The sequence below is a fragment of the Lampetra fluviatilis genome, chromosome 33 (assembly GCF_964198595.1).
Source record: "Lampetra fluviatilis chromosome 33, kcLamFluv1.1, whole genome shotgun sequence".
NCBI classification, from domain to species: domain Eukaryota; kingdom Metazoa; phylum Chordata; class Hyperoartia; order Petromyzontiformes; family Petromyzontidae; genus Lampetra; species Lampetra fluviatilis.
The window spans coordinates 12,027,016-12,040,955 of record NC_136307.1 but is presented as its reverse complement, the minus strand read 5'-3'; the positions used below and the strand labels follow the sequence as shown (position 1 = coordinate 12,040,955).

Below are 13,940 nucleotides of genomic sequence, written 5' to 3'. Positions count from 1 at the left end.
CACGGCTCGCGTGAAGCGAAGCCACACGCCCGGCGGTCATCGTGGCTCGAGCTCGCGGGGTCTTTGTGTTGTTCACCGGGGCCGCGAGCAGTCCGGGGACACGGGCTCGCCGGGCCCCACTGGGCGACTTGTTCGCCGCAGTTCGGCTCCATTGTGCCGTGTGGCAGCCAGCCCGCGGAGGGCTGGGGGGATGGATTGTTGTGGCGGGCACTCGACAGCAGTGGCACACGCGTGCTCGAGCGGTGTTCTCTAAGGCCAGCATGCTCTGTGGATTTAACACGCTGTGGATTGGGCATGCTGTGGATTTAACACGCTATGAGTTGGGCATGCTCTGTGGATTTAACACGCTATATATTAGGCATGATCTGTGGATTGAATACAGGTCTGTGCATTTAACACACGCCATGGGTTGGACATGCTCTGTGGATGTAACACAAGCTGTGGTTGGGCATGCTCTGTGGATTTTAAACACATGGGTTGGGCATGCTCTGTGGATTGAACACACTATAGGTTGGGCATGTTCTGTGGATTGAACACAGGTCTGTGCATTTAACACATGCTATGGGTTGGACATGGTGTGTGGATTTAACACGCTGCATGGGTTGGGAATGGTCTGTGGATTGAACACACGCTGTCGGGTGGGTATGGTCTGTAGATGGAATATTCTGTGGGTTTAGCAGCGACTCTAAAAATACGATTTAAAACTATGTTTTATTCTACCAGGTAAGGTCTACGGAGTTAAAAAGCTCTTTTTCAAAAGCCACCTGGCCACGAATGATGGCTCAACGAAGTGGCGTATGTGGAAATGTATAGCACCCAAATACTAACATTTAACACACCACGGATTGAGTATGGTCTGTGGATTTAACACACGTTGATTTTGCATGTTTTATGTTCTCTCGTAATTACTTGCAGGCAAAGCAGCTGAAACGTCGAGATTAGTTTTTGCCGTTTCCAATTCGTACTGTATAAGAGCTTACTTGAAAGTATTCAGTAAAATACTCAGTCACTGCAAACGTTAATGAGCACCCCGCACGGTGCGAACACAGCACTGGGGAGACAAAGGTGGCCGAGCATGGTGCTGGCTCCACCACCCCCTGCGAACCCCGTAATAGGTGCTTGCTAACAGCATTTCCTCAACAATGTGTTTGGGTTGTAGCGGGATTCTTGCGTGCACATTGACGATTCGGTGTCAAAACATTTATTCACTTTCCACAAACTTGGCACCTTTCCCTTGCATATCCTCACACGGTATACCATCATGGACAACACGGTCACCCATGTAAAAATAAAGTTGTGACTCTACATCAACATCAGCCACACCCCAGATCACACAGCACCACCCACTCACTCCCTTTTCACAATCACGTAACGAGAGTCCAGCAGATTGCACAGGCCACAAACCGACGATATACACAGCAATTTCATAATTACAAAATACTTAAGGATTCATGTTGACATATATTGACGCGGATGACCACGATTTAATTTAGAATTCCCCCTAAAGGCAGCATCTTGTGTAGAGTTGCTATATTTTGAGATGAGACGTAAATATGAAATAAATGAAGATTATTGCGACATCAGTTTCCCGTAACTTGTAATTGCATAACCCTCACTGTGTTGTTGAGCTTGCTGTACTTCCAGTGCCGATTATTTTTACACGCTTTTATTTAACTGTCTGTTGTTGTCGTATCCTCAAATCTTGTAACTAAATTTTAACCCACTTCCCAATATGATATCGACTGTAAACTTGGTATACTTATGTCATACTGATGACAATACTATATTCTATCATTTAAAAAAATGTAACCATCTTTTTAATGTTATGTTTCGGCTTTGGTCTAATTGTCCACGCTCAACTCACGTTGGTTGTAAATCACCACAGTCCCTTACGTTATGGCAAGCTTCGGAGCCACTTCCTGGATTCGTGGAGTTTTGCCATTACTCGTACACTACATTTCATTAAAGCGTGTTTTTTTAAAAGTATTTTAAATATTACTTATTGTTTCCATCCATCAAAGTCAAAAGTCCTTCCTCGTGCAGTTACAGAATTATTCCGACTCAGTGGTGGTACTTTGTCATGCTGTAGATCTTTGAAAGGAGAATTATCTGGTTAACAAGTGTCATATGCTGCTGATAAGTTGACCAAGGCGACACCAGTGATTTGGTTGTTCTCGAAACCGTCTTCTATGGACTGGGTGAGGTTTAGCACCTGGCCAGTGCAGGACTTGCACGGCTGGAAATCACATTGTTCTGGAATGAGTTGTTCCTCCAGTATAGGTGATTGCTGGTTCAAGATAAGTCTCTCAAAAAGTTTGAAGAGGTCGCAGAGCAAGGACATTGGTCAGACGCTCTTAGGGTCAGATGGGTCTTTTCCTGGCTTTGGAAACGCGACAACAAATCTTCCGTATCTTGGGTATGAGCACAGGAATGTAACATTCTCAAGAGCCAATCCCTTGTTGTTAGTGCAACGTTCTTTAACTTTTTAGTGCAGATGTCTTAATGCCTGCTGCCTTGCCAGTCTTTATACCCTTGATGGCTTCCAGTGCCAATAAAGACCGGCAAACTCTTTCCACTGCAGTTCATCCAGCATGAGCCTATGAGTCTTGCAATCATTACAACTTTTCAACATATAACATTCACCATGTATATGCTTTCGGTAAAATGAAAAAAACAATTAAATACATGAACTATTAAACATTATCATGAAAACCAGCACTGTTCAATTGCTCTGCCTAACATTTTGCAAAGCACCAATTTTGTGGGTAACGCTACAAATTGACAACTTTAATAACAAAGTTTATCTCACAAAATAATCAGAAAATAACATTTTAAAACCCATAATCAGTAAAGATAATCACAATGTGATGTTATTTTATAAATGGAGTATACGATTCCACTATGTAACACAATTTTTGTTCCTGGGTAGTGTTAGTGTTATTTCGTAATTTCTTATGCCTATAAAGTATAAAAATTAACCCGTAAAAACTAAGTTTTTCACTATAAATCCTTTATATGCGTGTTCAATGCGCCACAACCCAGCCCACATTGGTCTTTGAAATGGGCGGCTAGAGTCATCTCGTCCTCTGGCTTGAGATGGCTGCCACCTATGGGTCAGATGATTGCCTGCCACCATTAAGCAATAGGTAAATAAATATAAAAAAAAAATTACCTAAAAAGTGTAAAATTTTTGAAAAATTTTTTTCACAAAAAGAAATTGTCACGCACAACGAGTCTGTGTGCAAAATGTCAGCTCGATTGGATCACGGGAAGTGGGTTAAAAAACGACCGAAAGATTTGCACGGTCGTAAGCAAGCAAGCAAACTTAATATAAAGGATTTAAAAATGGCTATTATTCCCCACAAACTTTGCTTTTGTGACCAAAGCACAAACTTTGCGCATGCGCGACAAAGCTGACCGGGGTTGCCCCGAGCAACGAACACGCGTTCGTTGGGAGGGGGGGATTTTTTCTTTCGCGTAAAAAATGCCCAAAAAATACACACAACGCGGAGGTAAATCCTTCAAAGTGTCATATCCTCCCCCCCCCACCCCAATGTGTGCACTTACTACTATAGGATTGGTAGATACTAATATTATAGCGCTTAGGTACTATTATTGTAGAGCGGGCGGGGGGATGGCGGGGGGAGGGTAGCGGCCCAGCCCCAGCCTGCCACGGTGCCACCTCGGCCGGCTGGGCGAGGCCGGGGGCTCTGCACGGGACTAGGCCTCACGACGGCACTCTGTCAAGTTAGTAGTTTGTGCTAAAATAGTTTATATGTACTGCTGTAGTGATAGCAGGTAGCACCAGTCAGTATGCACTGCTGTAGTTAAAGCAGGTACCACCAAAGTCGGTATGCACTGCTGGAGTGATAGTAGATACTGCTATCGAGTTGGTAGATACTACTACAGAGTTAGGAGATACTAAAACAGTCAATATATACCACTACATTCAGTAGATACTACTATACAGTCAGTAGATACTACTACGGTAAGTAGCTTCTGCTATAGTCAGTAGATACTACTATAGAGTCAGTAGATACTACTATAGAGTCAGTAGATACTGCTATAGAGTTAGTAGTTACGAGTCAGTGGATACTATAGAGTCAGCAGATACTACTATAGAGTTAGTAGTTACTACTACAGAGTCGGGAGATACTACTGTATGGCTAGTAGATACTACTACGGTCAGTAGTTACTACAGTCAGTAAATACTACTATAGTCAGTAGCTACGACTGGCTCAGTAGATACTACTGTACAGTCGGTAGATACTAGTCAATAGATACCACTTACTGTTGTATGTAGGGTGTGTAGGTATATATACCTACGTGGGGGTAAAACATTTTTTTGAGGGGGGGGTCGACAATTTTCGGAAACCTTTCATATCAACTATTTACTCCCCACTTTCTTAACTTTTTGGACTTCTGCAAGCCTCTTATAATTTGTTGGTGGACAAATGGGCAAACGGCTCACCGGGCTTTCAAAATAGCTGAGTATCTGTGTATGTAATGTTTTTAAGAGAAGTTTTGAAATAAAATTTTCGCCCGGGCAATGCCGGATACTTCCCCGCGAGTATGATATATTTTTAAAATAACACTGAAAATTGTAAAACATTTTGAAAAATTTGACTTTTACAATTTAAAAAATTGTAACAAATTTTATAACATAAAATTCTGAGGAACAATTGTCCATCTTACCTTCCAGAGTTGTTTGCATTGCTTGCAGGTGAAATGAGTTTCCCAGGATTTGTCTTGATCCCCAACAGGCATGCCGAAATATGCCTTGTAGGCCTCACACATCTTAGCAGATGCTTCCACAGAGTACTTTTTCGCTCGTTTTAATAAATTGGCCACAGACATAGCAAAATGCGTCTGCCGGATGCTTGCAGCCTCTTGATGCCATCTCAGAAAATGCAGATATGTATCCACAGCTGGAACTAAACTGAACTGGTGGGTTGAAGGCCCCTGTATTTATACTATTATTTATATTACTGGAAAGTTCTAGAATGTTCTAGAAGTTACTCCAAGTTTACTTAGCACTGACTATCTGGAAAGTTCTGGAAAATAGGTAAATTTCTAAATATCACTGTCCTGGTCATTAAAGCCGTTTTCTGTACTTTTGAGGCATAAGCAATTCGGAAATAACACTTACTACCCGGGAACAAAAATGTTTGTGTTATTGCAGACCTTGAATCGTACGATGTACTATAGTGTCCCCATACCCTGGACACCCTTGCAAGCACCACATTCCAGCTCGACTTCCCTGGCTTCCATCTGCCATGGGAACAATGGGGCAGCACATACCCGGAGCCACACGAAGCATGCGAGTTGCAAACGGCCGATGCACAAGTTGCGAATCAGAGACTCTCCTGTGTGAAACTGCGGCTCTGAAATTAAAACCACGTAGCGCGTAAATTCGCACTGCCCCAAATATAAACGTGAGACTAGGCAATTGAATGGATAAATACGTTTACGGCAGAATCTTTAATAGTTTGTCTTGATTGACCGTAAGGAAGGCGGTTCAGATATAATATTGAAATAAGTAACATTAAAATTTGCAGCATCCCTAGAATTTTGGCCTTGCTGGTCCCGACCATCAGCCCCTCTAACCCTGGCCTGACCCACTGTCCAGGACGCCCTTGATGGCCATAGGGGCCTGGAACCACACGCAGTCGTCCTCGCGCGGCTGGCCGAGGGCCGTGTCCAGCGGCTCCTCCAGGCTGTTGCTAAACGTGACGACGACCCTCCTCCCGCGGGTGGGCGGCTTGTAGTTGAGCTTGGGCTTGAACCAGTCGACGCCACAGTCCCTGTGCGCCCACAGCAGCAGTGTGGCCGAGGTGACGGGCAGAGTGCGCGGCTCGCCAAACACATCCTGCACGAAGAGCGAGTGAAACACGTGGCGGCTGTAGCGAGCGTGGCACAGTGAATCGATGCTGCCTCCCAGCGCCAGCTCATGGAAGTCCAGCTCGTAGAGCTCAAGCGGCGACACGGGGCTCGGCCCGAGCAGGATGAGGACCCGGGGCACGTGCGACAGGGAGAAGAGCGTCTCCAGGTGGCCTCTCAGCTCGTGTAGGGCCGTCAGCGTGCGTGCTTCTTGCCTTAACCTGGGGGGCACCTCTGCCTGCAGGGAGGAGGGGAGGGAGGCGGTCACACCAGGCCGAAAGCCACGGTCTTCAATCACTAACAAAACTGCTGTCCTGAGATGCAATTGCGAACATTATAAACGTCACGTCCAGCATTATAACGTCGTGTCCCACGTCATGTATCCACCTCTACCATCATCATCACCACAAACATCGCAACAGTCACCTGTCACACCATACTATCACCACCACTATATCCAACAACAGACACCTCCCGCACACACATTATCCATCATCACATTCACCTCCACCATCACATTTAACATCATCAGCAGCAACATCGACTATCACCACATCCAACATTTAACCTCGCCACCATGCTGTAGTTCAGCGACTGTACTCCATGGGTACAGCTTCATCTAACACGTGAAGGACACTGGGCATAATGATAAAATGTATCTTTACTTTTTATATACAAATCCATTTCTATTACTGTATAAACATCACCTAAATTATTAAAACCTTAATTTCATGTCGAATGTCGCCCCCTCGTGTCCTCCCCTCGCGTACACAGCCGCTCCGCTTCCACACACGACCTGGGGTCAGTCAGGTCTAAACAAATCAGTGACCTTGCGCCTGCACACTCCACCCCTGAACACTCCACCCCTGCACACTCCACCCCCTGAACACTCCACCCCCTGAACACTCCACCCCTGCACACTCCACCCCTGAACACTTCACCCCTGCACACTCCACCGCCTGAACACTCCACCCCTGCACACTCCACCCCCTGAACACTTCACCCCTGCACACTCCACCCCCTGAACACTCCACCCCCTGAACACTCCACCCCCTGAACACTCCACCCCCTGCACACTCCACCCCCTGAACATTCCACCCCTGCACACTCCATCCCTGCACACTCCACCCCCTGAACGCTCCACCCCCTGAACGCTCCGTCCATGAATGCTCCACCCCCTGAACACTCCACCCCTGCACACTCCACTCCCTGAACACTCCACCCCCTGAACACTCCACCCCCTGTACACTCCACCCCTGCACACTCCATACCCTGAACACTCCTCCCCCTGAACACTCCTCCCCCTGAACACTCCACCCCCGAACACTCCACCCCCGAACACTCCACCCCCGAACACTCCGTCCATGAACACTCCACCCCCTGAACACTCCATCCCTGCACACTCCACCCCCTGAACACTCCACCCCTGAACACTCCACCCCTGAACACTCCGTCCATGAACACTCCGTCCATGAACACTCCGTCCATGAACACTCCGTCCATGAACACTCCGTCCATGAACACTCCGTCCATGAACACTCCACCCCCTGAACACTCCACCCCTGAACACTCCACCTCTGAACACTCCACCCCTGAACACTCCAACCCCTGAACACTCCACCCCCTGAACACTGCACCCCTGAACACTCCAACCCCTGAACACTCCACCCCCTGCACATCCACCCCCTGCACATCCACCCCCTGCACATCCACCCCCTGCACATCCACCCCCTGCACACTCCACCCCCCGAACACTCCACCCCCCGAACACTCCACCCCCCGAACACTCCACCCCTAGAACACTCCACCCCCCGAACACTCCACCCCCCGCACACTCCACCCCCCGCACACTCCAACCCCCGAACACTCCACCCCCCGAACACTCCACCCCCCGAACACTCCACCGCTGCACACTCCCCACCCCCTGCACACTCCACCCCCTGAACACTCCACCCCCTGCACACTCCACCCCCTGAACACTCCACCTCTGCATACTCCACCCCCTGAACACTCCACCCCCTGCACACTCCACCCCCTGCACACTCCACCCCCTGCACACTCCACCCCCTGAACACTCCACCCCCTGCACACTCCACCCCCTGAACACTCCACCCCCTGAACACTCCACCCCCTGAACACTCCACCCCCTGCACACTCCACCCCCTGCACACTCCACCCCCTGCACACTCCACCCCCTGAACACTCCACCCCCTGAACACTCCCCACCCCCTGAACACTCCCCACCCCCTGAACACTCCACCCCCGCACACTCCACCCCCGAACACTCCACCCCCTGCACACTCCACCCCCTGAACACTCCACCCCCTGAACACTCCATCCCTGCACACTCCACCCCCTGAACACTCCACCCCCGAACACTCCACCCCCGAACACTCCACCCCCGAACACTCCACCCCCGAACACTCCACCCGCGAACACTCCACCCCCGAACACTCCACCCCCGAACACTCCACCCCCGAACACTCCACCCCCTGAGCACTCCACCCCCTGAACACTCCACCCCCTGAACACTCCACCCCCTGAACACTCCACCGCTGCACACTCCACCCCCGAACACTCCACCCCCGAACACTCCACCCCCGAACACTCCACCCCCTGAACACTCCACCCCCTGAACACTCCACCGCTGCACACTCCACCCCCTGAACACTCCACCGCTGCACACTCCCCACCCCCTGAACACTCCACCCTCTGAACACTCCACCCCCTGAACACTCCCCACCCCCTGAACACTCCACCACCGAACACTCCAGCCCCGCACACTCCACCCCCGCACACTCCACCCCCCGAACACTCCACCCCCCGCACACTCCACCCCCGCACACTCCACCACCGCACACTCCACCCCCCGAACACTCCACCCCCTGAACACTCCTCCCCCTGAACACTCCACCCCCTGAACACTCCAGCCCCGCACACTCCACCCCCGCACACTCCACCCCCCGAACACTCCTCCCCCTGAACACTCCACCCCCTGAACACTCCAGCCCCGCACACTCCACCCCCGCACACTCCACCCCCCGAACACTCCACCCCCTGAACACTCCTCCCCCTGAACACTCCCCACCCCCTGAACACTCCATCCCTGAACACTCCACCCCCTGAACTCTCCACCCCTGAACACCCTACCGCTGAACACTCCACCCCTAAACACTCCTCCCCCTGAACACTCCCCACCCCCTGAACACTCCATCCCTGAACACTCCACCCCCTGAACTCTCCACCCCTGAACACCCTACCCCTGAACACTCCACCCCCTGCACATCCACCCCCTGCACATCCACCCCCTGCACATCCACCCCCTGCACATCCACCCCCTGCACATCCACCCCCTGCACACTCCACCCCCCGAACACTCCACCCCCCGAACACTCCACCCCCCGAACACTCCACCCCTAGAACACTCCACCCCCCGAACACTCCACCCCCCGCACACTCCACCCCCCGCACACTCCAACCCCCGAACACTCCACCCCCCGAACACTCCACCCCCCGAACACTCCACCGCTGCACACTCCCCACCCCCTGCACACTCCACCCCCTGAACACTCCACCCCCTGCACACTCCACCCCCTGAACACTCCACCTCTGCATACTCCACCCCCTGAACACTCCACCCCCTGCACACTCCACCCCCTGCACACTCCACCCCCTGCACACTCCACCCCCTGAACACTCCACCCCCTGCACACTCCACCCCCTGAACACTCCACCCCCTGAACACTCCACCCCCTGAACACTCCACCCCCTGCACACTCCACCCCCTGCACACTCCACCCCCTGAACACTCCACCCCCTGAACACTCCCCACCCCCTGAACACTCCACCCCCGCACACTCCACCCCCTGCACACTCCACCCCCTGAACACTCCACCCCCTGAACACTCCATCCCTGCACACTCCACCCCCTGAACACTCCACCCCCGAACACTCCACCCCCGAACACTCCACCCCCGAACACTCCACCCCCGAACACTCCACCCGCGAACACTCCACCCCCGAACACTCCACCCCCGAACACTCCACCCCCGAACACTCCACCCCCGAACACTCCACCCCCTGAGCACTCCACCCCCTGAACACTCCACCCCCTGAACACTCCACCCCCTGAACACTCCACCGCTGCACACTCCACCCCCGAACACTCCACCCCCGAACACTCCACCCCCGAACACTCCACCCCCGAACACTCCACCCCCTGAACACTCCACCCCCTGAACACTCCACCGCTGCACACTCCACCCCCTGAACACTCCACCGCTGCACACTCCCCACCCCCTGAACACTCCACCCTCTGAACACTCCACCCCCTGAACACTCCCCACCCCCTGAACACTCCACCCCCGAACACTCCAGCCCCGCACACTCCACCCCCGCACACTCCACCCCCCGAACACTCCACCCCCCGCACACTCCACCCCCGCACACTCCACCCCCGCACACTCCACCCCCGCACACTCCACCCCCCGAACACTCCACCCCCTGAACACTCCTCCCCCTGAACACTCCACCCCCTGAACACTCCAGCCCCGCACACTCCACCCCCGCACACTCCACCCCCCGAACACTCCACCCCCTGAACACTCCTCCCCCTGAACACTCCCCACCCCCTGAACACTCCATCCCTGAACACTCCACCCCCTGAACTCTCCACCCCTGAACACCCTACCGCTGAACACTCCACCCCTAAACACTCCAACCCAGAACCCCTTTATACTACCAAACCCCTGAACCCCAAAGCACCTGACCCGCAAGCCCCTGCGTCTCCTCACTCCCCTCACCCCACCACTCCCCCCACCACTCCCCCCACCACTCCCCCACCTCACACCACTCCCCCCCACCTCACCACTCCCTCACCCCACCACTCCCCCCACCACTCCCCCCACCACTCCCCCCACCACTCACCCCACCACTCACCCCACCACTCCCCCACCTCACACCACTCCCTCACCAGGCGGCTGTGGAAGTGCAGCAGCTGCGGGTAGGGAAGCGGCAGCTGGCCGCGCTGGTAGAGCGCGTGAGCGAAGATCTCCCAGACGAGGGCGCCCAGGCTCCGCTGGCTCACGGCGCCGCGCACCGTCACCTCGCAGCGCTGCGCACACATCGCCGCCGCCGCCGTCACTCTCTTCTTCCTCCTCTCTCCTTCTTCTTCCTCCTCCTTCTTCTCCTTCTCGCTCCCCTCGCTCGCCCGCCTCCGCTGGCTCCCCAGTTCAAAACGGCGTCACGTGGTCTACGCACCGGAAAAGGGCACGACGGGAGGAAGAGGCGGGGCTTAGGTGAGGGGCGGGGCTTAGGTGAGGGGAGGGGCTTAGGTGAGGGGGGGGTTTGGTTGGGGGTTGGGTGAGGGGAGGGGAAGGGTTGAGGGGAGGGGTGAGGGGGGTTCAATTTCGACTTAAAGCTTTCGTGACTGCAGGGATTCATATTCTTGGTTATTTCGGTAAAATGTTTATTATTTTATTATTTCCCTTCTACATGACTTTACCGAAAGAATCAAGAATATGAATATGTAAGGGGGAGTTGAGGGGAGGGGTTGGTGCATCGCCACCACTGCCCAGAGGGTCCTGCTCAGTTTCACTCCTCACCAAACTCCTCCCTTCACCTCCCCTCCCTTCAACCCTCTCCCAACCCCTCAAACCCCCTTACCCCTCCCCTCAAACCCTCACCCCTCCCCTCACCCCCCATCCCTCCAACCCCCTCCCCTCAAACCCCCTCACCCAACCCCTGAACCTTCCCCTCAACCCCCCACGCAACCCCTCCCACCCAGCCCCCCCCACCGTGGCTGTGATCCAGCGATGTGCAGGCAGCCAGGGTTGGTGGATCATCGCACGCGGACGTTGCGCAACTCCCTTCCCCCCTGGGTGTCTCGACAATGAGCCGCCTCCTGGCTCGCCAGGAGGCGGCGCTGCACAGCAAAACTGTGGATTTCCACGGGCCCCATCTGCGTGGAAGGGCTTTCCCCCAGGGTGCTCGTTTCCTCCCTGAGGTAAACGCTCATGAATTGGCCGATAACGCCGTCACAGAAGATAGCGGGGCTATTTGTTGGCACCGGCTCAGCCTCTCGTCTGTGGTTCCTCCTCGCGCCTTCTGTCGGCAAGAGTGAATACTGCTCAGCGGCGTCTTACAAGTTGAGATTACGATGGTGTTCAAGGTCTCGAGTCGGTAAACAATCATGATAAGAAATATATGCGTTGTGGAAGGCGTTGACCGATGGGCTGGAGTTCGGGCTTGCCTTTAGAGATTAGGCTTGTGGTGAAGAGGTCAGTGTGATTGTTGTGAGGTCAGACCGAGTTTGGGGACGATTGTGGCTAGGTCATGTATTATGCTGAATTTCTTTCGCACCGTACGTAGCCAACCGTGCTAATCGGAGGTGCAGGGGGAAGGACATTTGGGTGAAGCGTTGAGGGCGGTTAGGGTGAGAAATTTGGAAGTGTGGATTGACGTGGGTCTGGCATTTGAGGTACGAAGGACTCGTTGCAATTTGTCAACTTATTTATTTCTGCAATTCCTGGCACTTGACCTTTACTGAACAAAACAGAGGATGACACCTATTCACAGAGCGTGGTGATCGATTAAACATATATCCTGCTGCAATGAAAACACTCCCATTACGTTTAGTGGAGACAGAGTGGTACAGGGACCACATCTGCTTACACCAAAAGCCCAAACAAGTTTCAAACACTATGGTGGCAGATTTCACACATTCGCACGCAGCCGTCACGTGACACTACGAGACCCTTGCACAGGGTCCCGTTTTGCGACGGTAAGTCTCATGTCTGCGGACCTGTAAAATGACATCGCAGGCCTGGCCATCTCCCTCCACTGTGATGGACGATCCTGGGCATGGGGACGAATCTTGCGAACCATCCTATCTCACCATATACGCTGGTTCCAGATGCGTGCATTAACCGTAAATAATAATGAGCCGTCCGTTTCATGGAGGACATTAAAGATTTGCAACAGCCTTGCGCAATAGAAAGGGCGCAAATACCAAATATACTCAATTATTGGGATCATGACAAACTTAATCCTAAGAAACACAGTAGCATAGTCCAGGAGTGAAACGACGGACACAGAGACCAACTCGTCATATACTTTATTTTTTAAAATATTACACTTTAATGGTGTAAAATATTCAGCAATATTTCCAAACTCAAATTTTCGTATAGGTTAAACTGTGCACGTTCTTTGATTCGTGTGTCCGTGGCCCTAGGGGCCAGGTGCAGCTGCATTTCTCCGCATGTTCACAACAACAAGTGCATGGCTCCTCAACCGAGCCAACACGAAAACAACTCAAAGCTGCAGCGAGCGCCCCTTCAACAGCAGGGCTCACACGGGCCTGCTGCTGGGCGCAGCGCGGGGCCATCCTAGCGATGGCGCGGGGCACGACGGGGATTCATCCCCCACGAGGAGCGGCCGGCAGAGCCGGGGAAACGGACACGAGCACGGGAAGTGTAAGAAGAAGCGCACGCAGGGCCGCCCCCGGGTGGCCATGGAATGGCTTGGGTCGCGCTGTGTGCGGAAGGTGCAGTGTCGCGAGAGACAGTGGTGCACGATGGTGCACGGTGGCGGTGAATGCGGGTGGTTGTAGTGGCGCGGAGTGATTGTGGTGGCACGCATGGTCATCTTTAGGAAAAGAAGTCATCCTCCTCGCCCGAGAACATCACGTCCCCATCCACATAGTCCGTGTCGTCCTCATCCTCGTCGTCCTCGTCCGTGAAGTCGTCCTCCGTGTCCCCAAACTCAAACTGCTCGCGCCAAGTCTCGTCGTTCTCCCCCTCTTCGCCCGTCCCGTCGTCTCCACCACCCTCTTCAGTCTCCGCCTCCGTGCACCTGCAATGACGAAATCTCCACATCAACAATGCAAGCACGAGGGGGCAGTCCGCCGCCTGTGTGCGTGAGACTGGCGTGCATCCAATTCACTCCACACTCAAATTGCTGAGCACAGGCCCAAAGGCATAAAACGTCACATGGACAGCAACAAACAGCACTACCAATGTTCTAACAAATAACAGTTGACACTTTTCTTTAATTAAGCACGG

At 53.0% G+C, this 13,940-nt stretch overlaps 2 protein-coding genes across 2 annotated transcripts in view; both read right to left on the bottom strand.

Moving 5' to 3' along the window:
• Positions 1 to 1,192: 1,192 nt before the first annotated feature.
• MAD2L1BP (MAD2L1 binding protein) lies at positions 1,193 to 11,115 on the bottom strand. Its single transcript, XM_078872149.1, has 2 exons — positions 10,853 to 11,115; positions 1,193 to 6,118 (listed from the first exon to the last, which is right to left on the bottom strand). Exons 1-2 carry the CDS (start codon positions 11,003 to 11,005, stop codon positions 5,603 to 5,605), a joined length of 669 nt encoding a protein of 222 aa, XP_078728275.1. The 5' UTR covers positions 11,006 to 11,115; the 3' UTR covers positions 1,193 to 5,602.
• A 1,864-nt stretch (positions 11,116 to 12,979) lies between these two features.
• Positions 12,980 to 13,940, bottom strand: part of LOC144944083 (cullin-9-like) — a 36,285-nt gene continuing 35,324 nt past the window's right edge. The window contains exon 43 of the mRNA XM_078872148.1: positions 12,980 to 13,731. Coding sequence (XP_078728274.1) covers positions 13,527 to 13,731 — 205 coding nt within the window. The 3' untranslated portion in view covers positions 12,980 to 13,526. The remainder of the gene's footprint in view (positions 13,732 to 13,940) is intronic.